The 25,470-nt window shown below is 39.7% G+C and overlaps 1 protein-coding gene across 1 annotated transcript in view; it reads left to right on the top strand.

Annotated features, from left to right (window-relative positions):
- TENM3 (teneurin transmembrane protein 3) overlaps nucleotides 1-25,470 on the top strand; it is a 622,438-nt gene that overhangs the window by 511,917 nt on the left and 85,051 nt on the right. Inside the window, 1 exon segment of the mRNA XM_070364068.1 lies at nucleotides 21,343-21,489. Within this exon segment, the coding sequence (XP_070220169.1) occupies nucleotides 21,343-21,489 (147 nt within the window).

Below are 25,470 nucleotides of genomic sequence, written 5' to 3'. Positions count from 1 at the left end.
CATTTCATTTGTTAATTTATGCATTTTTATCCATTAAGCAATTATCGATCAGCTCATCTGTGATAATTGAATACTATTTCTTAATGAAAGTCAGAGTAATATAATAAGAAAAGGCATGGGCTTTGAAATTTTAAAAATGATGTTTCCCAACCAGTCCTGTGATTTATTCACTGACTTAACTGTTCTTAGCCTCCATTGGGTTTTGTGGGTTTTTTTGCAAATTTGAAGTGGCTATAATGGTCCTATTATATGAGATTTTGAAGCAGAGTGTCTGATGTTTAAGAGCTTTTGGAATTTGAATCTTTGCTACATCATTTGCTTGCTCTGTGACTTTGGGCAAATCATATAACTTCTCTGAGTATGTTTTCACCATAAATTTTATTTATCTCATAGGGTTTTTCATATGTTGGATCATATGAAATACCAGAATGTAAATCACTTATTAAAGTGCCTAGCAGTGTTTACCAAACTAGAGTTTTTTATTTCATTGTTAAGTATAAATGAGTCAAAAGTATAATGCAGACAACATTTTGAGTGCTAAAATTGTTTTAAAAAGATAAAACAAATGGCTATCCAGCAAATTTGCTCTAATGAGTTAACACAATTTCCATTTCATTGTTATAAAGTATGACCTAGTCTCAAACTGGATATGGCTTAAAAAGAAGTTAATAAGTTTGGGATGCGAGTTAGGGAGGTGTTGCTTTTTAAAATCACAGTGATTGAAAGACAGAGTCTAATGTGATATTTTTCTTCTAGTTATGTCTCAAACACAGAGCTGTTTATTGAGCTACATTGATTTTCATGTACTTTCAGGCAATACAAATGGAAATTTGGCCTAGGGGAAATCCTAATTCCTTTAAGCTACAAAAGACTGGCTATTTGTTTTTATTCTAATTCTTTAGCACTTTGGGAAACAAGATCATTAATGATCACAAAGACATGCTTTGTTTGTTCAGACAAAACTTAGTCGTAGAGTACTCAGCACACCTCTAATAAATACCCCAGTGCTCTGGGCTTAGGCGTGCTGGAGATTGGAAATTGAAAATGAAATATACACAGCTGGGGAGTTATCTGTGAAACAGTATGGGGGTAAAGGAAAGAGCGGAACTGTTCCATGTATGGGCGTGGCTTAGGCTTGGTACTCTAATTCTCATCTCAGGATAACGGTGAAAGAATAGTGTTCTAGTTGTTAAATTAGAACATTAAAGTGACAAATTTGAAAACAAAATGACCTCGCTGATAGATACTTCACTGAGATGACAAGATCAATATTCTCTGTGGCTTTTGTGAACTCTCCCAAATTGAGAATCACATTCATAATGGCATGAAATATGGAAATTCTAAAACTATCTTTTCATATTTTAAACTATGATTTCTCCCTTAACAAGTGGTTTGTAAGGACCACATTACACCAGCAAATGATTGCTCTGAGACCAGGCTTCACGTCTATCAGCATCATGTTAAGAAAGGGGTCTCTGATGGGGCCACTGACATCCTTGCTGTGAAGCTGGTGAAGCTCAAGCATCAGGGCCCCTCACTTGCCTGGGCCCCTTCTAGGATCTTACAAGGGGACCGTGGATGTGTATGGTCACATGTTGCAGATCAGTTAGGACCTTGGTCTCTTTCCACTCCCAACTTCATCACACTTTTCCGTTGCATTGGAGTGGCTGTGGGCACTTTGAGGATTCAGCTAAGGAGAATTTGAGCCTAGTTTCCATTTAATTGGATATTCTTCTGAGACAAGAAGTCACCATCATCTGTAATTCTTAGTGCTAGCCATTGGGAATATTCCTCCCACCCACTGACTCACCTAGGGACATCAGAGTAACAGAGTCAAAGGTTAAAGGAAGAAACAAATTTGTCCTGTGGAGCCCCGAACTACGGCCCCGAAAATAGGTGGTTGTTGTTGTTGTGTCTGACTCTTTGCTACCCCATGGAATGTAGCCCGCCAGGCTCCTCTGTCCATGGGATTTCCCAGACAAGAATACTGGGGTGGGTAGCCATGTCCTTCTGCAGGGGGATCTTCCTGACCCAAGGACTGAGGCCTAGTCTCCTGCACTGGAAGGAGGATTCTTTACCACTGAGCCACCTGGGAAGCCCAGGAGAGTAAGTAGTGGAGCAGAAATAAGGTTTGAAATGTATGGAAACCAAACTCATGTATAAAAAAATCCTTCCTGTCATCAGATATGTTACAAAATGCCCAATCGAAACAGACATTTTCTCTTGTCAGCAACACATTTGATGGTGGAACTTACACAGTTATAAACTTGCCCTAATTTTCACTTTCAGTGATTGTTTTTTGTTGTTTTTTTTGTTTCTTTTTTGTTTTGGCTATGCAGCATTCTGGATCTTAGTTCCCAACCTGTGCCTCCTGCAGTGGAAGCATGGTATTCCAACCACTGGACTGCTGAGAGAGTCCCCGATGATTATTTCTTTTTTGAGGAATTGATCAGGATGCTTGTATTTTTAAAGCATGAACCTATAGCATGCTGGTTCCAAGAACGACCTCTCCCCTGCAGTTTGCAGCACGCTGATGGTGTGGGCAAAGATGCTTGGTGACCTGTCGTGTAGGGTGGAGGTGTGGGGAGGACATACCAGGTGTGGAGTTGAGGGGAGGAGATTCCCCTTGGTTGGCAGTAAAAATCCAGACAGGCTAGAAAGTGTCCCATGGAATGTGCAGAAAAGGAGACCTTAAGTTTCTTCCTGCCCTGCAGTCTCAGTGACTCTTAAGTAATTTCATGTGACTGAGAGCCTGGCAATTCCTAAGAGAACCCTGGAAAGCCTGCTTCACAACTCACTGAGAATCACCCATGTCCTGAAAACCAGGCTGGTTTTTTCGATGTCTGTTTCTTCCTTTGAGATAAAAGTCGCATCCATCGGGGGCCTCTCGCTATTATTTTCTTTCTCTGAGTCTGATTTATTCAGTTAACAGTTTTATATACAGTGCTTGATCCTCTGTAATCCCCTCAGAATTGGTATTTTTTTTTAATGAGGTCGCTTAATCTCCTCTCTTCTGAAAAATGCAAAACTAGTTTCTCGGACCTTTCTGAATAATGGAGGTCCCATTTTGCTAGGTTGTCAGCCCTCTCTCTACACGGTTTCAGTATTTTTAAACCATCACAGAGATCGTGTTTGTCTCACTAGTCAGTGTCACCGTATTCCACTTATTTTCATTTTTTGTGAAGAAGTGCTTGGATAATCAGAAACGTTATTGAAGATAATGGTCACTCGCTATCCATTCTGAAGTTTTAATTCAACTCCTTTAAGTGCTTTTTCTCCTCACTGTGTAAGTTGTTCTTTTCCATCGGTCTGTTTTTCTTTATCTGTACCAATTTCAGCCTCAAAGGACGTGAATGAAGCCAGGGTTCCATTTAACTGAAGCCAGCATGGCCAGCAATGTGGCAGATCTGTACTTAAAGCTAAATTAGTCATCTCACTCACTGTTCAGCAACCTTTGAGGAAGAGAGGAATTAACCAACAAAAAAAAGTTCACTGTCTTAAATTTGAAATTTTAGTTAAGTCTGTGCTTCCGTCGTGTGTGTGTGTATGCACAGCTCAGTCACTTCAGCTGTGTCCAACTCTTTGCAACCCAGTGGACTGTAGCCCACCAGGCTCCTCTGTCCATGGTATTCCCCAGGCAGGAATACTGGAGAGGATTGCCAGGCCCTCCTCCAGGGATCTTTCCGACTCATGGATTGAACCCACATCTCCTGCACTGTGGGCAGATTCTTTACCCACCGAACCACCCGGGAAGCCCTGTGCTTCCATCATACATTAGGCATAAGGTGGTATGTCTAGATTTTTTAATCACTCTGAATCTCTAATAACTTTGACAGTCTGTATCTTCTAAAGCTTCAGAGTGGTTTTCAGTGTTGACTCTTCTTTCTGGGAACTGCCTTGCAACTTTAACTTTGAGCATCCTTAACGTGTTAACCTCAACTCCTTAATTTGTTAACTCCCTTAACTTGTCAACCTGCCTGCACAAGTAATATCAGGTCTCAAGACCATCAGGAAAATTACACCCTCAAATCAGACAAATGCTGGGGAAAGTCTGGATTAGAATCTTCACATAACTTTGCTCCTGATTTACTGGGTGACCATCAGTAAAATCCACAGTCCCCAGAGCCATCATGATAAATGTTCATTCATTGTTGTGATGATCTATTTCCCCCGGCATCAGTTTATTTACCCCTAAGAATAGGAGTCAATGTACCTAACCACCCTTTGCTATGTTGCTCAGTCACTCAGTTGTGTCGGAGTCTTTGTGATCCCATGGACTGCAGCATGCCAGGCTTCCCTGTCCTTCACTATCTCCCAGAGTTTACCCAAGCTCATGTCCATTGAGTCAGTGATGCTATCCAACCATCTCAGCCTCTGTTGTCCCCTTCTTCTCCTGTCTTCAGTCTTTCCCAGCATCAGGGTCTTTTCCAATGAGTCAGCTCTTCACATCAGTGGCTAAAGTAGTACACCTTCAGCTTCAGCATCAGTCCGTCCAGTGAATATTCAGGACTGATTTCCTTTAGGGTTGACTGGGTTGATCTCCTTGCTGTCCAAGGGACTCTCAAGAGTCTTCTCCAAAACCACAGTTTGAAAGCATCAGTTCTTCCGCACTCAGCTTTCTTTATGGTCCAACTCTCACATCTGTGCATGACTACGGGAAAAACCACAGCTTTGACTAAATGGACCTTTATCAGTGAAGTAGTGTCTTTGCTTTTTAATACATTGTCTAGACTCATCAAAACTTTTCTTCCAAAGAACAAGTGTCTTTGAATTTCATGGCTGCAGCCACCATCCGTGGTGATTTTGGAACCCAAGAAAATAAAGTCTGTCACTGTTTCCATTTTTTCCTCATCTATTTGCCATGAAATGATGGGACCGATGCCATGATCTGAGTTTTTTGAATGTTGAGCTTTAAGCCAGCTTTTTCACTCTCCTCTTTCACTTTTATCAAGAAGCTCTTTAGTCCCCTATCACTTTCTGCCATTATGGTGGTGTCATCTGCATATCTGAGGTTGCTGATATTTCTCCCGGCAATTTTAATTTCAGCTTGAGCTTCATCCAGCCCTGCATTTCTTGATGTACTCTGCGTATAAATTAAATAAGCAGGGTGACAATATATAGCTTTGTTGTACTCCTTTTCCAATTTGGAACCAGTCCACTGTTCCATGTCTGGTTCTAACTGTTACTTCTTGACCTGCAGACAAGTTTCTCGGGAGGAGGGTAAGGTGGTCTGGTATTCCTATCTCTTGAAAAAATTTCCACAGTTTGTTATGGTAACACACGCAAAGGCTTTAACATAGTCAGTGAAACAGAAGGTAGATGTTTTTCTGGAATTCTTTGCTTTTTCTATGATCCAACAGATGTTGGCAATTTGATCTCTTGTTCCTCTGCCTTTTCTAAATCCAGCTTGTACATCTGAAAGTTCTCGGTTTATGTACTGTTAAAGCCTAGATTGAAGGATTTTGAGCATTATCTTGCTAGCGTATGAAATGAGTGCAATTGTGCAGTAGTTTGAGCATTATTTGGCATTGCCCTTCTTTGGGATTGGAATAAAAACTGACCTTTTCCAGTCCTGTGGCCACTGCTGAGTTTTCCAAATTTGCTGGCATATTGAGTGTAGCACCTTCACAGCATCATCTTTTAGGATTTGAAATAGCACATCTGGAATTCCATCACCTCCACTAGCTTTGTTCATAGTGATGCTTCCTGAGGCCCACTTAACTTCATACCCTTCACATCCTTTGCTATGAACCTCAGATATCTGAGTTCCACTGTTCTCTGTCTGAGGCTTCCCAGGTGGCTCAGCTGTAAATGGTCCGCCTGCCAATGCAGGAGATGTAGGAGATGCGGGTTTGATCCCTGATTTGAGAAGATCCCCTGGAGGAGGAAATGGCAACCCACTGCAGTATTCTTGCCTGGAGAATCCCATGGACAGAGGAGCCTGGCGGGCTGCAGTCCATGAGGTCACAAAGAGTTGAACTCGACTGAGCAACTGAGCACAGGCTCCTCTGTCGGGTCCTTCCTGCTGTGTTTACCCTCAGAGGCAGCAGCCTGAAGCCGAGAGTCTACTCACACGGAGCCGTGCTGCTCAGATGTAAATCCCAGTGACAGTAGCATCGTTTTGGGAAATGTTGCGTGTATTTCTATACTTTAGAAAAGGGGCATTTTTAGGACTTCTAAACGTCAGCTCTGAATGTAGATAATTGTGGTGAAGTGTATCTGGATTTAACATAGATCTTTCCATTTAGATGATTTACATGTAGCCTGTAAGGATGAGAGTTTTGAGTTCTTTAGAAGAAATATTCTTGACATTCTTTAGAGTCGACTGTATGATAAAGAATTCTGTCCTGTGGTGGTTATTTGTACACAAATTTTCCTCCAGTCTGTTTCCTGTGGTGTAGCTTGAGTCCCAAGAGCTGCTGTAAATTAACCTTACTCCTACTCAGCTTACTGTGAAGCCCTCTGGCTTTAGAGGTAGTGTGTGTTCAGGGGAAAAAAAAAATGGAGGGTTAAATCCATTGTTCTTTTTCTCTAATAAGAGCAGTAGAAGAAAATAGTGATTATTTGTACTGTATTATGATCACTTAGGTGTCATTGAAATAACCTGACAGACCGTGAGATATACCTCGACAAACCAGTTCCCTCCTTTCTTACCATTTTGTGTTTATTCCCACTATGAACTTAGAGGTTTTTTTTTTTTTAAGTCTCTCAAAATAAGTTATTGTGTAAGTGTTCTATGTCTTAGGGAAACAATTTATAAATTATAATTTTTATCACAAAGAAGATGTTTAATCTGTTCATTTGAATTAAAATGCTGTATGCTATAGTTTTAAAAGTTTATGAGGAGATAGGATATCAGGATAAAAACCACTTAAGTAGCACATCAAATGTATAGCATAATGTTTTATTATGCGATTGTGTTCCTTCACTAATATACTAAAGCCTCTTTTTTAGTTTGGAACACTTTGTCAATTTGCATCTTTTAAAAGTCATCTAATACCTTAATTTCCACCACATCTAGTGTAGAGGAAGTTTGAAAGCACCACTGACTGGATATACCCTTTAACCAGAAATAAAGATGAAAGATGCTCCTTTAAATTCTTCATCAAAAGCTTTTATTGAGTTTAGTTCCAAGGCATTTGGGAGTGAAACCAAGTGCAAAATAATATGTTATCAGTTGATATTTTCATAGTATTCGTGAGGAAGAGAAAGATGACAGTAGAGCCAGATTATGAATATGTCACCATCTTCAGTAAACTGAAGACAGATAACCATAGACTACCAGTCACCTAATGAAGTGTTCATGTAAATTTTAAGTAATTCTCGTTATCTACAAAAATCCTATTGCCTTAATGGAGTAAACAAAAAATCAGAACTTTGCATTTAGTGTCATGTAAGGGTGGAAACATTAAGCCCACAATTTTAAGGGACGTGATTATTTCTTCCTGCAATGATACCTCAGTGTCCTTTGAATGGTGGAACTTCTGTCTGTCGTTTCTTGAATGTGACAAATTGAAAATAGCCTCTTTTCGTCTTGAAACCATTCCTTTTCCACCTACTTGGTTTTCAAATACAAGTTCAGTTACGGTGTTAGTTGGTGCAAAAGCCATGGCCTTTCTCCCTTTTCATATTTAACATATTATTTTCACAGATTACCATGTGACTCGAGCCAATTTTTTTCTATTGCTCTTCTTCGTGATGGGTTCATTGACCCTCTCTTCTTTGAGTACTCTTTAGTGGTGCTGGAAAACAGCTGCCTGAAATATGGCTATTATTTCTGGGGTTTAACAGACATGTGCCTTGGATAAATTAAGGAGCAGTCAGAGGAGGCCCATAAATATGAATACTTTGCCAGCTGCTTTTCCATTAAACGCTGTTGGTTGAATGAAATTAGTAAATAATTATGTTGGTGGGGAATCTGTTATATCCAAATGGAATATAATGTCTTCCTTTAACAACAGAGCTTAATTTTTTTCCTATACACCAAATTAGTTTTTAGGGTAATCTCCATTGCAAATGGGCCGATTTGCATGAAAACTATGCCTCCTTGTTCTGATTTGTCAACACCTCTTTTTTTAAAAAGTCTGTAACATTAAGCATGGGTGGGTAAGACCATCTGCTTCTGGAGCTTGCCTGTAGCTCCATGACTTAACACACGAGACAGGTTACAGCTGTTTAATTGTTATGAAGCTGAATGATTATCATTCTATCCAAAATTAATATTTATATATGTATGCACAGAAAGCATGCGGTTAAACATAAGTGATCTAATTGTGAATTAATGGCGTTAGGTATTCATTAATTAGTCCCCACATGAACAATGAAGTGTAAAATGCTTTTCACATACACTTCCGCTCTTGGCTTTTAAGATGAGTCCCCAGTAGTGATTATTATGCATGCGAGAAACCCACTCCAAATACATTGGCATATGCAGGGGAAAAAACTCACCATACATAAAAAAAAAAACCATCATAAAAAGCAAAAAGAAAACTCTCCATGTGGTTACTGCACATACCCTAACTCTTTCATGCCACCAAAAGCTTTATTCTCTGATCTGCGACCAGTGTAGGTTCAAGCCACATAGTAAAAGTCTAGACGGGCCATTTCAATTGGGTGTACCAGCGTAGCGCCCATGATGACGACGACAAGCTATTGGGAATGCTTTGCTCAGCCAAGTGACAGGGAATTTCCTCCTGTTTGTAGGAATGGTGATACACAAACTCAGATCATTCTGTTTCAAAAGTTAGCAAGGTATAGTCTGTCAGGCCTGCTCAGTACATCCCATAATGAAGAACAGAATGAAAATTTTTCAGCAAAATTGTAGTCTGGGGATTGTGATATGCATGTAAAATAGAATATCTAGATGTCTTACTTCCCAAGTAGTTACTGTAAAAGTGACTTGCATTTCCAAGTTTATGAGCAGATTATACGCAGATTTATAGCCCTGTAGAAAATATTAATGTACGTTGCTCAAGTCACTACTGAGGGAACACAAAATATATAAGGACAAGTGGTGATGTGTTCTTTATTCCAAAAAGCTGATTTGGAATTTGGTTAGGAACTGTGCATCTGTACCATCTGAGGGTTATGTGAGACAATAAGAAAACTTGTTAATGTAAAAGTAGGATTGTCTGCACTTTGGGATCTAGCCTGTTCATGTTGGAGGATGGTCCCATTAAAAGGGAGTATATCGTGAGGAGGTGGAACATGTGGCAGCCGATCTGATCCTGACATTATTGGGGCAGAGTGGACTTCCTGGTTTATGAAAATAGATCGTTGGCGGTCCTGAGGTGTTTTGCTTAAAGTCAGGTTCCTTTCTTTCTGGTGTCTCTTAAAAGATACCAGTCACTTCGTAATTTTGTCCTTTTTATATTCTTTAGTTAAAAGATTGACTAATAGTACCTATTATGTATCAAGTGTTTACTGTGTGCTAAGGCACAGTGTCGGAGAAGGCAATGGCACCCCACTCCAGTACTCTTGCCTGGAAAATCCCATGGATGGAGGAGTCTGGTGGGCTGCAGTCCATGGGGTTACGAAGAGTCAGACACGACTGAGCAACTTCACTTTCACTTTTCACTTTCATGCATTGGAGAAGGAAACGGCAACCCACTCCAGTGTTCTTGCCTGGAGAATCCCAGGGACGGGGGAGCCTAGTGGGCTGCCGTCTATGGGGTCACACAGAGTCGGACACAACTGAAGTGACTTAGCATCAGCAAGGCACAGTGTAAAGTTCTTAGTGTACATTATCTTATCTTATTAAGTAGAATCTATTCAAATCTCCATGGACAGAACCCAGGCTCACAGAGGTTCTAAAACTTTTCTGTGGATGCGTAGCTAGTAAGTAATAGAACCAGAACCCAAATCCACACGAACCATTCCCAAGCCCATCCTCTTAAGCACTAGACTATGCCGTCTCCTAAATTACTGTTTGTTTTACCTTGTATGTATATAGCAGAATAGGTGAAAGTGAACTTTTTTGTGTGATAAAGATACATTATTATCTATGTACCTATCACATAAGATTGAATTGTCATAGAAACAGATGCAGTGATAACAATGTCAGTAATGTGTTAATAATAAAATGTCACTTTCTATTCAGAAAATTATAACTGGTAATAGGATCCATAGCTTGCCAAAATAAAAATAACAATCCCAGCAACAAAAAAAACAGTTTAGGTAAAATCAATTTATACTGTAGAGGATTTAAGAAAGTTGTAAACTATTTACTGATAACACAACACTCTTCCTTTTTTTAAGGTTTTAGTATTTTTAAGTCTTTATTGAATTTGTTACAGTATTACGTCTGTTTTATGTTTTGGAGTAGCTCCCTGACGGGGGAGCGAGGCCCCTTCGTTGGAAGGCAGTCTCAACCAGTGGACCACCAGGGAACTCCCTCTACACACTTCCTTTTAAAAGTTAAATTTATTTCCTATTTTTCAGTAGACTGAATACTATGTATAGACTTTGACCACGGAAAAACACTCATACAGAGTGCATAGATGACTTGTGTAACCAGTATCAGCTCATGAAAAAGGTCTCAGAAAAGTTTAATACCCAAAGTACAAGTGGTAAAATCTGTGCACACACTCTCACAGCTACAGCTAAAGAAAAAATACGCTCTCTGTAAATCACATTTGAAAAGAGCCATTTATCCAGTTTTCTCCAAATAAGTTTGTTTATCTTCAGCAAATTAAATGGATTATCCAGCTTTGTTTTTTTCCTGATATAGTTTTAAAAATTGACAACAGAAAGACCTAGTTATTTTACATACTCATTTACACTTTATTCTATAAATTTTCTTAAATATTAAATTTTATAGTAGGCAAAAGTAATAATGGTAGATAAGAAATTAAAACTCATTGATATTGACCAAATCAGTAGATGATTTTTGTGCTTTTCCTGCCACAAGACTTGGAACTACCAGCAAGACATCACTTTGGTAATTACAGTAAAAGCTTCCCTGGTGGCTGAGATGGTAAAAAATCTGCCTTCAATGCAGGAGACTCAAGTTTGATCCCTGGGTTGGTAAGATCCTCTGGAGAAGGAAATGGCAACGCACTCCAGTACTCTGGCCTGGAGAATCCCATGGACAGAGGAGCCTGGTGGGCTACAGTCCACGGGGTCGCAAAAAGGCACAGAGTGACTAACACCTGGTAATTGCAATAACCAAGTTAATTGTGTCAGGATGTTAGCGATCCAAATACTTATTTAGTGTACAATACATTTGTATTCTAATTTTCATATATAAGAACTTTTCTGAATAGCTTAGTTTGCAAATCCAGGTACTAAAATATACCTGATTTTTTTAAATCTAGGAAATTATAAGGAAATGTGGGTTCGCTTATTTCATTCACTGAAGTCAAACAAGAAGTAAAAATCTGAAGGAGACATGTGTTACTCCATGTTTATGTATGTGGTCCAGTAGATGAAATCATGCCATGTGTAAAGACTGCACCAGAAATCCCGAATCACACGCCAAACAACAGTCATCTCTCTTGCAGTCGGTGTGCGTGCCAGCATCACTGGTGCTGTCTGTATTGTGCCTGCTTCTCTGCGACTTCTGTTATGTAGATGTCCTCTATGGTGAGACATGAAATTCTAAACTGAAGGAAGATACCAAATATTATTCTCCCAGTTGTCTGTACAAAATTCTGCAGCTTGTCTTGGCACTTTTTCAGCACTGCTGACTTGAAAATGTTGGTGTATCTCAAAGCACCTTTTCCATAGAATCTAGATTTTTTTTTTTCCTGTGCAGACTTAAATCAGGAAAAATATTATTTCACTTTCTTGGAATGTCTTGGCATAAATAGTGTGCCTAACTGAAGAACAGTATTTTGCTTAGGTAGGTGCGTGCAAGAAGCAGTGTATTATACAGGTAATTGTTTCACCAGGTTTCCAATGTATAAAAAGAATGAAATAGGCAAACTTTCAAAGACAATTTATTTAAAGCAGGTTTTCAGAAATATGCGGCCAATTTTAGAGGAGCAAAAGCTCTTTCAAGAACACGTGCACGTGTGTGTGTGCTCACACGTATGTGCTCACACACGCACAAGCTGTTTTTCTCTACTGGCACAACCTAGTTGTTGGAACTCACTTGCTAGTTGTTAAAATTCAAGCTAATTGATGCTCCTAAATAGAATAAAGTATTTGCAATGTTTTATCACAATCTTAGAATGAGAGTTCAATGGTGAGGGAACACGTGTTTTTAAGGAGCCTGAGTAAATTGTTTTGCAGTGTTTAAAATTATGTCAGTGTTGTAATTCTTTATGACAGGGTAATCAGTAATGAAAGAGTGCAGTGGGTACCAATTAAGGAACATCAAATCAATGGGTATGCAGGTTGCACGCTGACTTAAACAGTTGCTGATTGGAATAAATGGATTTCATATGTACTTATTTGCAAACTGTAGCTTTTCTGGCATCCTACAGAAATGGTATACGAGTAATCTAAAAGAAGGATACCTACGAACAACTTTTAATGACATACTAATGTGAATTACTTTTTAAGACTGTATTTTTTAAGTACTACAAAACACACAAGGCTAAATAAACATCTGTCTTTGACTCCGAGGCCTTTGCAGTATTCACCATAGTAAAGGATATGTCTGTGTTTTATTATGGATTCATTGACTGAATTACCCTCTTTCAGAGATGGGCCCCTAAGACTTTAGTTCCAGCATTCTAGATTCTATGTTCTTTCCCTGTACCTAGGCTATCCCCAGGAGTGAATTCAATAGCCCAGTGAAAATACTGTCCTGTTGAATATGCTCCAACTGGGCACATGGTTGACAGCAGAAACACTGAATGGATCATAACTACACACCTCAGCAACAAATACAAATACACACACACTGTATATTTTTCCCTCGTGAGCTGCCTAATAGAGATAAATCAGCAACTTGGTTTCCCTTTGTTTCTTCCCTGTGTTTTGAAGAATCAGTTTGATGGTGAGGGGAAAACAAAGTCGGAATCAATCTTATTCCAGGAAGACCTCCAGATATCCCAGTTCCCCCACAAACAGGCACGTACACTCCGCTGACGTCTTTTTTAAAGGAGCAGTCTTCTTTGCAGCTATCACTTAGCTGATTTTTTTTTTTATATATAGCAGGCATCCACCGAACTGCTTCTGTTCTTTAATTTTTCAAACTCATTTTTTTTTTCATTTTCCCTGGTTTATCCCTCAGTTTTAATAACCTGCCAGTCGGTTGCCCAAACTTGGGATTTTTAGAACAGGTTATAACAGTTCTCATTATAAAGGTTTCTTAACTACATAAAGTACCCTCACGTATGAGACTATGTTCACAAATGAACATTTCAAGTTCTTTGGATTTTAACCTAACTTGCCCATTTCTCCTTTTGATTGTTGATGTTGAATTGAGGATTTCCTCATTTTTTTCGTCTTATTTGTTCATTCAAGTGAGTTCACTGATAATCCAAAAACAGATGTGCTTATGGTCTGCCTTACCCAGGTACACGGTTCTCCGTATGCCGAGTTCTACATAGAGCTTCTTTGTTAAGTGTTATGGACTTGGAAATTTTGGCTACTTTGCTAACATTTTGACCTGGAGGAAGTTATTTAATTTCCCGTGTCTCAGTTTCCTCATTTGAGAAATAGGGAAGATAATAAAGAGGTGGTAAAAATTAAATGAGCCAATTCGTGTTAAATGCTTAGCATAGTTTTCAGCACATAGAAACAGTCGGTCAAGGCTAGTGATTGTTAATAGTGCTGTACACAATTAGGATGGATGGGCAAGGGGACAGGAGCAGATGGATGAAGGAGAGGGGAAGGATGTAAAATGAGGTATTTCACATATGCTTCTTTCACAAAAGGTAATCTTTGTATTATTCAGAGAATTTCTTCAAAAGCTGCAGACACATGTAGGACAGAGTAGGAATACCATAATAAGTACATTTAATCATTTTACTCAGCAGATATTAAGAATCCCTTATGAGCAATGGGAGTACAGTGATTAGCATGGCCATAGAGTTTGTATTTCTAATGGGAAAGGTTTACAGGTCAGTTCGCATATGTCTATGTATCATTAAAGCCTTATGATTTCCTGGACTGTCTTAACTGACATGAATTGATCTCTGGATATTTTCTCTTTTTTTACATTTAGCCTGCTGTTTGTATTCCTAGACTTCATCCATGAGACATATTCGGGGGGAAATGAGAACAATCAGTTAGCTAGCGGAAATGGAGGGAGGAGGTCTGCCCATGATTTTGGTTTTTTTATATTTTTTGCAAGGGGCCACACCATGCAGCATGTAAGATCTTAGTTCCCCAACCAAGGATCGAACCCACGCTCCCTCATTGGAAGCACAGAGTCTTAACCACTGGACTACCAGGGAACTCCACATAATTTTGACAGATAAGCAAATGGGGCAACAACATGTAGGCAGAATTTCTTAAAAGGTGCTGTTCTTCCATACTCTCCATGTTGGGAATGCAAAATGGTACAAGACTGTGAGCAGGCTTCTTCCCAGGGGTCTGTGGAATCCATGTCCTTTGCTAAGTGGTACAGACAAGAGCAAATCATTCTGTGTTCAACCCCACCCCACCTCCCCAAAAGTAAAGGGAAAGATATTGTAAACAGGGACCTTGAAAAGAGCAAGCATTCTTTTTAAAAAGAAGCACCTCAAGGGGAGTGTGTGACGAGGATACAGTGCTAATCATTTGGTTTGGTGATGCTGGAGGTTTATGAGCTAATCGTATACTAACAATTCTTTTGCTGAGCCACACCCTTCTCCCACGTCTCAGATTTCACTGAGCCCTTGCCCACCTGTACCAGCAAGTAGACAGGGACTCCCCATGCATGAGCTGGAAACCAGAGCGGTGGTTTCATTTGTTATGTTCCGGGATGACTGTGTATCCGAATGGATTTTGAAAGAGAGACAGTTCAGACCATGATGAGCCAATGCATCTGGAGATCAAGGGCTCCATTTTTAAATGTCCAGCACTCACCTGCGTTCTTCCCTGGTGGCTCAGATGGTAAAGACTCTGCCTGCAATGCAATACAGGAGACCTGAGTTTGATCCTTGGGTCAGGAGAAGGGAATAGCTACCCATTCCAGTATTCTTGCCTGGAGAAGTCCATGGACAGAGGATCCTGGCAGGCTACAGCCCATGGGGTCACAAAGAGTCAGACATTACTAAGCAACTAACACTTTCACTTTTACCTGTTCTGTGCACTTTGCCAAGTAAGCCACGTAGGTGTCAAAAACGTGGGAGTACCACCCTGTGACTTTGGGAAACAATTATCTGCTGAGATTCACGTGAGGTCAGGAAAGATTGCACAGTACTTCTGAGCTTCTTTCATCCATTTCTTCTACTGAAGAAAAATTTTTTGTTAGTTTATAAATGTCTAAGACTGCAGGGAGATCAAACCAGTCAATCCTAAAGGAAATCAATCCTGAATATTCATTGGAAGGACTGATGCTGAAGCTGAAGCTCTAATACTTTGGCCACCTGATGCAAAGAGCCAACTCATTAGAAAAGACTCTGATTCTAGGAAAGATTGAAGGCAGGAGGAGAAGGGGATGACAGAGGATGAGATGGCTGGATGGCATCACGGACTCAATGGACATGAGTTTGAGTAAACTCCGGGAGTTGATTTTGGACAGGGAGGCCTGGTGTGCTGAGGTCCACGAGGTCGCAAAGAGTCAGACACGACTGAGTGACTGAACTGAAATGTCTAAGAAGAGGCATTGTGACAGTGGTTGCCTTCCAGAGCCAGGCAGCCCGGCCGGCTAGCCTGTGACCTCACGCAGCCTGCCTCACTCTTCCCTTCTTCAGCTGTATTTACCGTATCAGCTGTATTTACATCCTAGGGTTGTGGTGGAGATTGAATGAGAGAATGATGAAGTGCTTAGAGCTAGAAATTCAGGCATCATTAATACATCAGCCAGGTGTTCATAATTTGCCAGCTATGAAACCAGGGCTCCAGAAATGCTCAAGTCATAAGCAGCACTTTGTGAGCTTTTGTGCATTTTTTCAGGGGGCAGGGAGAGAAACCAGAGATTATGGAGAATCCGTAACTCCCAGCACTTTTCTCAGAGAACTGAGACCGTGAAAAGATTAAAAACCACTGTCTTACAGAAAATACGGTAATACTCATCCACTTATGCCCCATTTGGTCTTCTTAAAAGATAAATATAAATAACCTAAACCTGCAGAAAAATCCGAAAGATCCAAACATAGTATGCTTAGAAAAATGCAGATTTTGGATCTAATGTGTCCTGCATTAATAAATGATGTGAAATGTTAAAAAAAAAAAAAGATAAATAATCAAAACTCCAGGGAAAGTGTTTTATGAATACAACATTTTACCACGGAACAGTTTTTTTCCAAGGGCTCCATTTTATATGTCAAGCACTCATATTTATAAATAGAGTTTTCTTCTATAAAGCAAATTTAAAACTTCTTAGTAGATCTAACAGAAACAACTTTCCTTCAATGTCAGAATACACTTACTCATTTTCAAAGTGATTTTTTTTTGCAACTTAATGTGCAGTTCAGCAATTATTAGGTGTATTAATTTTTAAATATACTGTATTATTTTTATGATTATTGTTCCTAATGGCTTTTTACAACATGCCTGCATTTTTCTGATAATTTCCTGTATTGACTTATATAATGATGTTTTCATTGTTGCAATTATTACTTTTAATAATTCTTTGAACCTCATATATGGACATCTTCTTTTAACTTCATTATTTAGAGCCAGGCTCTTGTGGTATTGTTGGACATTTTACTCTTCAAGGCCAAAAGGTAGAAAGTGGTTGGTTTTTTTTTTTAACCTCCTTCCTCTCTTAGTTTTAAGCTATCAGCCTAACAACTATTCCCTATGATATAAAATGCAAATGACAAATTTTGGTATTTTTTCCGCAGTGCAGATATTTTTCTTATGGTCGGTTTGTAAAATGTGTCTTAAACATTTTTAATATTTAAATCTTTGTGTAAAATTTGACCTGCTGTGTACTTTAAATCTGTTTTCTAATTTCATCTCCACTTTTGACATTCTCTTGGTCCAATGACGAACCTTCCTTTACCTGTAATTCCTTGTTTTGCATAATCGATTGTTTGCGAAAGTAATAGGATTGGCTGGATTCTGATTTATTCTTCCTTTAGAACTTCTAATCCAGATCAGGATTAATTCCTTATTGTTGTGTGTTAATTGAAGTGGACCTGATGTAAAAGCCAAAAGCTTGTTCTCCAACTCTGATAAGTGGTATTAATAATTCCCTAGAACCTGGCTGAACCAGAAACTCCAGAATGTTTTAAGGCACGTTGTTTATCCTCCATATCAAACGAGCACTCATGGGACTCTACTGGGTTATATAACGCTTGGAAGGAATTATTAAGAAATTACATGAATGATGTTATACAGTAATACAGTTGTATTTTAATGCTTGAAAAACAATTATTTTATGAAATTATAATTGCAGGTTAGTGCCTGACACTGTTTCTCGAACCCCTCCTTCACTTCCCCCACAATATATTGTCAGTTAGCGGTAAACATGCTTATTTTTAAATGCAGTTCAGAAGCCTCTAATGGAATCCTGTGGCAAAGTGAAGCATCCTTTCATATAAACGGTGCAGATGGGTCTGAACCATTTATGGTTTTGTTTATGCACGTGACAGAACTGCCAGGCTTTAGTCGCTCAACTGAAAGTTATAGTTTAAATCATTCTGTTAAGAGTTCCGCGACCACTTGCATATGTCAGTAATGAAAAATAATCAACATAAGCGTCTTTGAAAAGCAATTTTAGATCATTAAAGATGCATGAATTTTGACAAAGCAAGAAGATCTGAGGCTTATTAAGAATATATTAGGTCTCTCTGTTGAGTGAAGAGAGGGATTTTTATGCTTCTGTTCAAGAGGAAAGGTGTAGGCTAATTGTAACCTCATGAAAGATTAAATGGACAGGTACAGTAAGAGACTTCAGTCTTCGTCCTGACTCTTCCTGCAAAGCTTTTGTGAGAAACAGAGCCTATTCCTGTATGAATCCTGAAAGGAAACAAGATCTTAGAACAGTCTGTATTTCCTAATGGGCTACATACGGGTTACATCATTGTCCATCCGACAAGTAGTCAAGGGCTGCTGGGTAAATCGTATAGAATTTAATGCATGCCTTTTTCATAATACTATATTACATTTGCTTTTTTGTTTTATTATTAACAATTAAAGTTTGATCTTTTGTAAATATGCAAGCAACTCGAGAGAAGGTGAATGAAGTAGAATTTCTGTGGGTGTATGTCACAGATTAAAGAAAGCATCTGAAAATGTATCAGGGTTCCCCCAGGGCTGCTGTGTGTTCTTTCTGCCCTTCCACCATGTAACCCTTATGAAACTACTTTGTTCAAAACAAACTGAAAGAGAATTACTTTCTCACCCCCTCCAAAAGTTTGATATTTGTAAATCTCATAGTTTTGTAAATTTCCAAAATTCTCTAATGACAAAAATTGATTCCATTTGTTCTACTTAGTTATGAAGGTATAATCTTAGGAAGAATCGGAATGGGTCCGTCCCAAATAATCTGCAAAAGGAAGCGTTAGTTTACCTGCACACTTTCCCTTAAAGTGCTGAATATTTCCTGGAATCGTGACCGCATTTGCTAAAATGGGAATATACTGCATTTGTAGAAGATATGAAGTGCATCTCTGTCGTGTGATGTCTGATGTCAGCTGCAGCTGCTCAATTTGCATGTAAATTCTGAAAATTTCCTTGTCCCGTGTGACACTTCTGAAATGTCTGTCTGTTCTTTTTTCCTTTTTAATTTCTCAAGCTCACTATTTGGATAAGATAGTTAAAGGTACTGTATACTTGCTCTTTGTTGACATATCTCCATATATATCTCTATATAACCATGTTTAGCTTGTAGTAGGTATGAAAATAGATTATTTTCCTGCATATTTTTGTAAATGATAAATCAGGCCTACATTATGTGAAATCCTTTGGATTTAAAGTATTGAGACTTCAGTGTCTGTGTCTCATTTTTATAATTTTGGGTTATCACAGATTTCATTCCTGTGTAAAAGCATTAGTCTTCACTGGAACCAAAAACTGAAGATAACAGTATATTTGCTGTTTTTTGTTTATGGAGTTTTTTTTTTTTTTTTTTTTTTTTTTTGGCTTTAAGATCTTCATTCTTGGCAATTCAGCTCATAAGCTTTAAATTCTAAATCAAAGAATCACAAACGCTCACTCTTATCACAGAATAAGAAATTGTCAATCTAAAGAAGATTCTGGTTAACATATGTTGAGAGAAATCTCATTTATCCTCATATGGAAACTCCTTTGGCTTTATCTCAATGTTTCAAAATATATGTGATATCATAATTTATGTTTTGTGATTTTCTTTAAAAAAAAAAAACTACAAAATACTGTGCATTCTAGAGAACGAAAATGATAACTCTGCTCAGCAGAAAACAGCAGATTCTTTGTCTTCAGTTATCATAGAAATAAGTGAAAACCGTATCTTTCAGAAGAGAAGAGTCCCTTTCCCTCGCTCCTCAGATTACCTTTTTTTAATTCCTTGTTTGTGCTTTTCATTGGAATATGAAATTATTCATGGCAGTACCCAGGCTTTCATGTAATAACTTCCCAAGTCAACTGCTGCGTCCCTTTGTCACTGGGGCAATTAAACCTTTTTTTTTTTTTTTTTTTTAAAAAAAACACAACAGAGACATCCATAAGGAAAATTTACCTTTTAGGCATTGAATAATCCATAAAAACAGACGGTAATTGTCTGAAAGAAAAGAAGCAGCAAAATTAATATTCTCCTGACTTGATGGCGTCCGTAAGTCTAATTTCATCATACCCTGCCGCAAGGGACTGTCAAAACAGTCTTCTTTCTGTTAACTCTAATCTGAAGAGACAGAAAGTCTCTTTGAGATCTTTTCAAGTTCCACAGCGAAGGAGGGAAAGCCAGTTATATGAATAATTCTTTTAATACAGACCTAAAATAAACATCCTTAAAGAGATGGTTCCCTTAAATTTGGTCACCGAAACAAGCATTCTAGTTATAAGAAGCTAGAACAAACCCCCAACTGCTAGAGCAGGCATTAACTCATATACATATATACTTTATACCAAATTATAAATTAATTCTTTCCAAAGAGATCTGGTTAAGAGCCCATTATCCTTGCCATCTTAGAGCATTTATACCCTCGTTTCTGTCAGTGCCATGTCACACTCATAGAGAAGAGCACCAGAACCTACCCTAGTGTCATGCTCATAAACAGATCATGTTGGCTGCATGCCAGTTACCATCCGTAGGAAGTGGCAGAATTTGTTTTTGTTTTTTTTTTAATGTCATGTTAGACTGAAACAATTATAGATTTTGGATATATTAAATTATTTTCATTGTTTCCCAAATTTTCCCTCCTTGCCCATAAAAGCAGACAAGATAGGATATAAAGGTAACAGCATAAAAGCTCTAGGGAGATTGTCACTAACTATCACTCTTCTGCGCTCTGTCTTGAAGCACGTCACTACCGTGTTTTGTTCAGTCTCTCGATGTTTTACTGTGGTCCTTATGGTATTTCATTTCGTCCGTCCTGAGTAATCAGATATGCACAGCTATTACATTTAGTTGGAAATCCTGTCAGTCCCGTCCCATCCGTATGCAGCCTGAATCCTAATGTTTGTTAGAATAGATGCTAAGCTGCTTCACTATTTCCTGGGCTTTGCTTATTCTGTGAAAAGGAATGTACTCTCGGCATAAAGTATAGTCATTGATACTGGCCTATACTTTGTGCAATTATTTAATGCACTGTAATTTCACATGAATATATGGCAACTCTGAGGCCAGATAAAATTAACGTTCTCTTTTGAACATCCTTCATAGCCACGTACCCACGCATTCATGCTTTTAAATTTAGAGGGAATTTTTGAAAGCAACAAGGCACTTTTAAGAAGATGTGTCCTAACCAATGACCAGTAATGTTTACAGCAGATTAAAAATCTGTTCTAGAGCTTCTGAAATGATCTCGCTGTGACGCTTTTTTCACACTTTAATGATCAACCTTGTTGCTTCGCTAAAGGAAAAAAAATGTAAGTTAATTTTGTCTGGCCTGCAGCAATTTTAGTGGGTCATTGCAGACATTTCTGTCCTGCACAGGTAAGTGGTGTCTCAAGGGTCAGGCCAATCAAAGATGCCACTTGGATAAGAATCAGATTCCTTAGATTACGTTGCTCTTTCTATCCATGTGCAATTACAGTATTTGTGCTGTTTCAAAAGGCCTGTTCCCACTAAGTGTCCCTCATCTGTTTATTTGAGGTGCAAAAACTTTAAATACTCAAATCACTTGTGTTGTCCTTCTTTGTCTCTTTTGACAGAGGGATGCCCCGGTCTGTGCAACAGCAACGGAAGGTGCACGCTAGACCAAAACGGCTGGCACTGTGTTTGCCAGCCAGGGTGGCGAGGAGCAGGATGCGACGTAGCCATGGAGACCCTCTGCACTGACAGCAAAGACAATGAGGGAGGTAAGAGATGCGGAGCGGGAAGGCGAGCCTGTGCCAGAACGCGGTTTATAAGTTCTCGTGGGTCCATGGTTATCTGTTACCAAAAAAAAAATTTGATCCCCACAGGTTAGATTGATTGAAAAATGTATAAGTGCTGATGGAATGATTTTGCTCCCTGTTTTCCCTGAAACAAATGCAAGATTATTATCATTCAGGGAAAAGGCAAGGTAACCAAGCTACTGTATAATGTACATTATTCTCCATTTCTTGTCCTAATCTCCAGGTGATGATTCTCCTTGATGCAGTTTTTAGGGCCCTGTGAACTGGGAGCTCAAGAGCAGTATGTTAATAATGGAACAGACCAAAAGATGCAAGGTAGTTCCCAAGCTCTTCTGTTGAAAGGCCAGGAAGAGAAAGCAATCCCCTTGAAGCTGTACTTCCAGGGTCTTTTTATCCTTAACTTTACAGCCTGTGAAAAGGAGTATGATATTCCACCCCATGTAAGCCCAGAGTGAAGAAATAGTTATTTTTTTCCCGTTGTGCCCATCCTCTGTGCTGGTGTGTTTCGATCTCAGAGAATAGAGAGTGAGAGTGAGTGTCTGCGTCTGCAGCGGTGGAGCTGTTCGCTGTTGGTGTCCCTTTCGGCCTGAGTTTTTCAGGAGGAATTATTGTAGTTTCTGTCTAGCCCTCTCTGGTCACCTGCTCCACGTGTGACCTGCCCTATGCGTGTTTCCCTTCCTCCACCTTCATTGAGCCTGCCCTTCTGGGAGTGTCCACGTGGGCAGTTCGGTGATGGTTACGAGAGCAGGTTTGGAGTCAGGTCTTCACTCCACTAGGAAGTGGCAACATACTCCAGTATTCTTGTCTGGAAAATCCCATGGACACAGGAGCCTGGTGGACTACAGCCCATGGGGTCGCAAAGAGTCAGGCATGACTTAGTACTGAGCACACATGCATCACTCCACCTCGTACTGCTTATATGACCGTAGACAAGATCCTGGCTGGGTTAAACTTCACGTGTTTCACATGTAAAATAGGCATAAAGGAGTTTGTGGAAGCACTGAAAGAATGTTTGTGAATTGCCAGGGCTATGTTACATTGTAAGGAGCAGCTCTCATTATCCAGTTTTCCTTCTTTCGCTTTCAAAGTGCTCACCTTGACTAGGTGGACTTCATAAAAGGTTGTCAGAGAAGGCTGAAGTGGCCCTTTCCTTTCCAAATAGAGCAGACATAACATCCGACAGATGCCCACAGTAAAGCAAGTGTCATGAAAAAGCAAGTCATGTGAATGTGGCAGGTGTGGATTCCCAGTGCATATAAAAGTTATGCCTATTGGATACTGTTAAATTACCCTATACTGTAGCCTGTTAAAGTGTGTGGTAGCATTGTGTCTAAAAACAACATGTATACCTCAATATAAAAATACTTTATTGCTAAAAAATGTTAACCGTCATCTGAGCCTTAAGCAAGTTGTAGTAGTAACATGAAAGGTCACAGATCACCATCAGAAATATAATAATGATGAAAAACCTTGAAATATTGCAAGAATTACCAAAACATGAGACAGAGACACATGGTAAGCAAGTGCTGTTGGGAAAATGGCACGTTGGGCTTGCTCCACTTCGAGTTGCCACACACCTTGGAATTGTGAAAAATGCAACATCTTCCCCTTAAAGGGAAGCACAGTAAAACAAGGCCTGCCCTGTACTGTTCTCTAGGAAGCAGGGTGGTCAGAACCAAGTCTCAGCTCTCCTCCTTGCCCCCAACATACACACACACACACACAACACACAGAGTCATTCTCAAACCAGATGTTACTTGTTTCGCATCTTCCTGACTACGAGTTGCAGTTCTCCCCGTTCATCCCCAGCTATCTGTCCACTCTTCCGTTCCTGCCTAACTGTTCACTCATTTCCCTGTGCTCCTTTAACATGGACTGTCAAGAAACTTGAGCCACAAATTCTGCACTCTGCTGTCTGTCCTGATGGATGTAGGTGTTTGGTCCTTAGCCCTCGAAGCTTTTTCTGCCTGATAATACACAGTTGCCTCTCTCGCCTCCCTGTGCCCCGGTGCTGTCGCAGAAACTGCAGCATCAGTCCTCTGCACGCCCATACAGCAGCCTTCCCCTCCCTCCCAGGAAGCCCCTACCCCTGGGAAGAAGGCTAGCTTGCCTTCCTCTTTGATCAGATGTTTCACCCTCGTGTTCTAAGAGATTACACTGAGGAGGTTACACCTCTGGCAGAGAGAAGCAAACTTCAGGGCCCAGTCTGCAGAGCCTGCAGAGTAATTTAGGGGCTGATCAACTCTTTAGTGTCCTTATCGGCTAAGGCGGTTTCTCTCTTTCCTCAGAATTTATCAGCTGTGAATTGGCCTCGTTCCCTCTTTGTTTATTCTTATTAGCATGAAGCTCTGCTATCTCTAGACTTCCCTCTCCAAGGGGAAATCGGACCTGATAGAAGACCTCCTGTGGCTTCTCTGCTTATCTCATATAATTTGTATTCCTGTCCCTAACCTAGTTTTTCTCATCTTCTGAGAAGGAACCTCAGCACCAGCTTTGTTACACCCTAAGATTATAACCTGGGTGCCTTATAACCCAAGCTAGAGGATTCCTTGAACTTAAGCATGGGTTATGTGTATACAGACAATATTTTTCACACTAAACACCAACTTAAGACACATAGTCTGGTGATTGAGGATATTATTGCCATTACTGTTAGATGAGGACAGTAAAACAGAACATTTAAAATAAGGACTGTAGTTGAAATTCTATGACGTGTGGCAGCTGTGCCATGATAGATACGTTATCTACATTTGGTGTCAAAAATAGTGAATTAGCCAGAAAGTTGCTAAGTAGTTTCATTTAACATATTAAGCAACTAAAAAAGGAGAAAATGAAGAGGTTGATTTGACTTGAATCAAAAATTAAATGCTTCATAGTCTAGTCTGAGCAAATTTGTAGAGCACAACTCTAAGAACTTTATAGACCACACATGCACAGAGAGAGAAAGAGAGAAAGAGAGAGAGAGAAAGTTGCTTACTAGTGGCAGAAAAGTTCTATCTCCGGGTAAGAATGATAGAAGCTTCCGTGGTCTCTCAGATGGTAAAGAATCTGCCTGCAATGCAGGAGACCCAGTTTTGATCCCCAGGTAGGGAAGATCCCCCGAAGAAGGAAATGGCTACCCACTCCAGTGTTCTGGCCTGGAGAATTCCATGGACAGAAGAGCCTGGAGGGCTACAGTCCCTGGGTCGCAAAGAATTGAACACAACTGAGCGACTAACACTTTTACTTTCACTTTTTTTTTTTCCCCAAGGATGGTGGGTGGGCAGAAAAACAGATTATTCTATCAGAATATGAATAGCCATCAATAGCGTTTCGTTTTATTATAACCATTTCATATGGCTAGTAGAGTTCTGTTACTTTCTTCTATTCTCTCTCCTTCCTTCCCTCCAAATTCCAGCCCTCTTACTTTGTTGTGGTTCAGCCACTAACTTGTGTTCAACTCTCTGCGACCCCATGGACTGTAGCCCACCTTTACTGCCTCCAGGAGTTTGCTCCCCTCTTACTTGAGAACAGGAAAGTCAGTGCTGGCATCTCTGGCATGCTTTCCACGCCCCAGCCTGACAAGGCAGCTCTCCAGTTCCCCCAATACTTCAGAAAGCACCATTGCTTTCGCCTGGTCACACTGCTAAGACTCGCATTCGATAGGGAGTGTCTTGACTTCAATAGCTCCCCATATGGTGGTCCCACAGTGCGAGCATCAAAATGCAACAGCTTGCCAGAGACAACTCTTACCTTTATAGAAACTCAAGGTAGATACTCATGAATGAGCTGATTTCTCCAAAATACGTAATCTGTGGCAGTGGCTGCCATGTTCCTATCGTTCTTCTCATTAGAGAGATGTGGTCAGAGCTCCCTTTGACATCTTGCTTTCCTGTCCGGTCCTCAAATAGACAGCTCCCCTATGGATACCTGAGGCATAAGAGGCAAGTCTTCTTCTGCAGA

This window comes from Bos mutus, chromosome 27, assembly GCF_027580195.1.
Source record: "Bos mutus isolate GX-2022 chromosome 27, NWIPB_WYAK_1.1, whole genome shotgun sequence".
Classification (NCBI taxonomy): domain Eukaryota; kingdom Metazoa; phylum Chordata; class Mammalia; order Artiodactyla; family Bovidae; genus Bos; species Bos mutus.
This window is presented reverse-complemented; position numbering and strand designations above follow the sequence as displayed.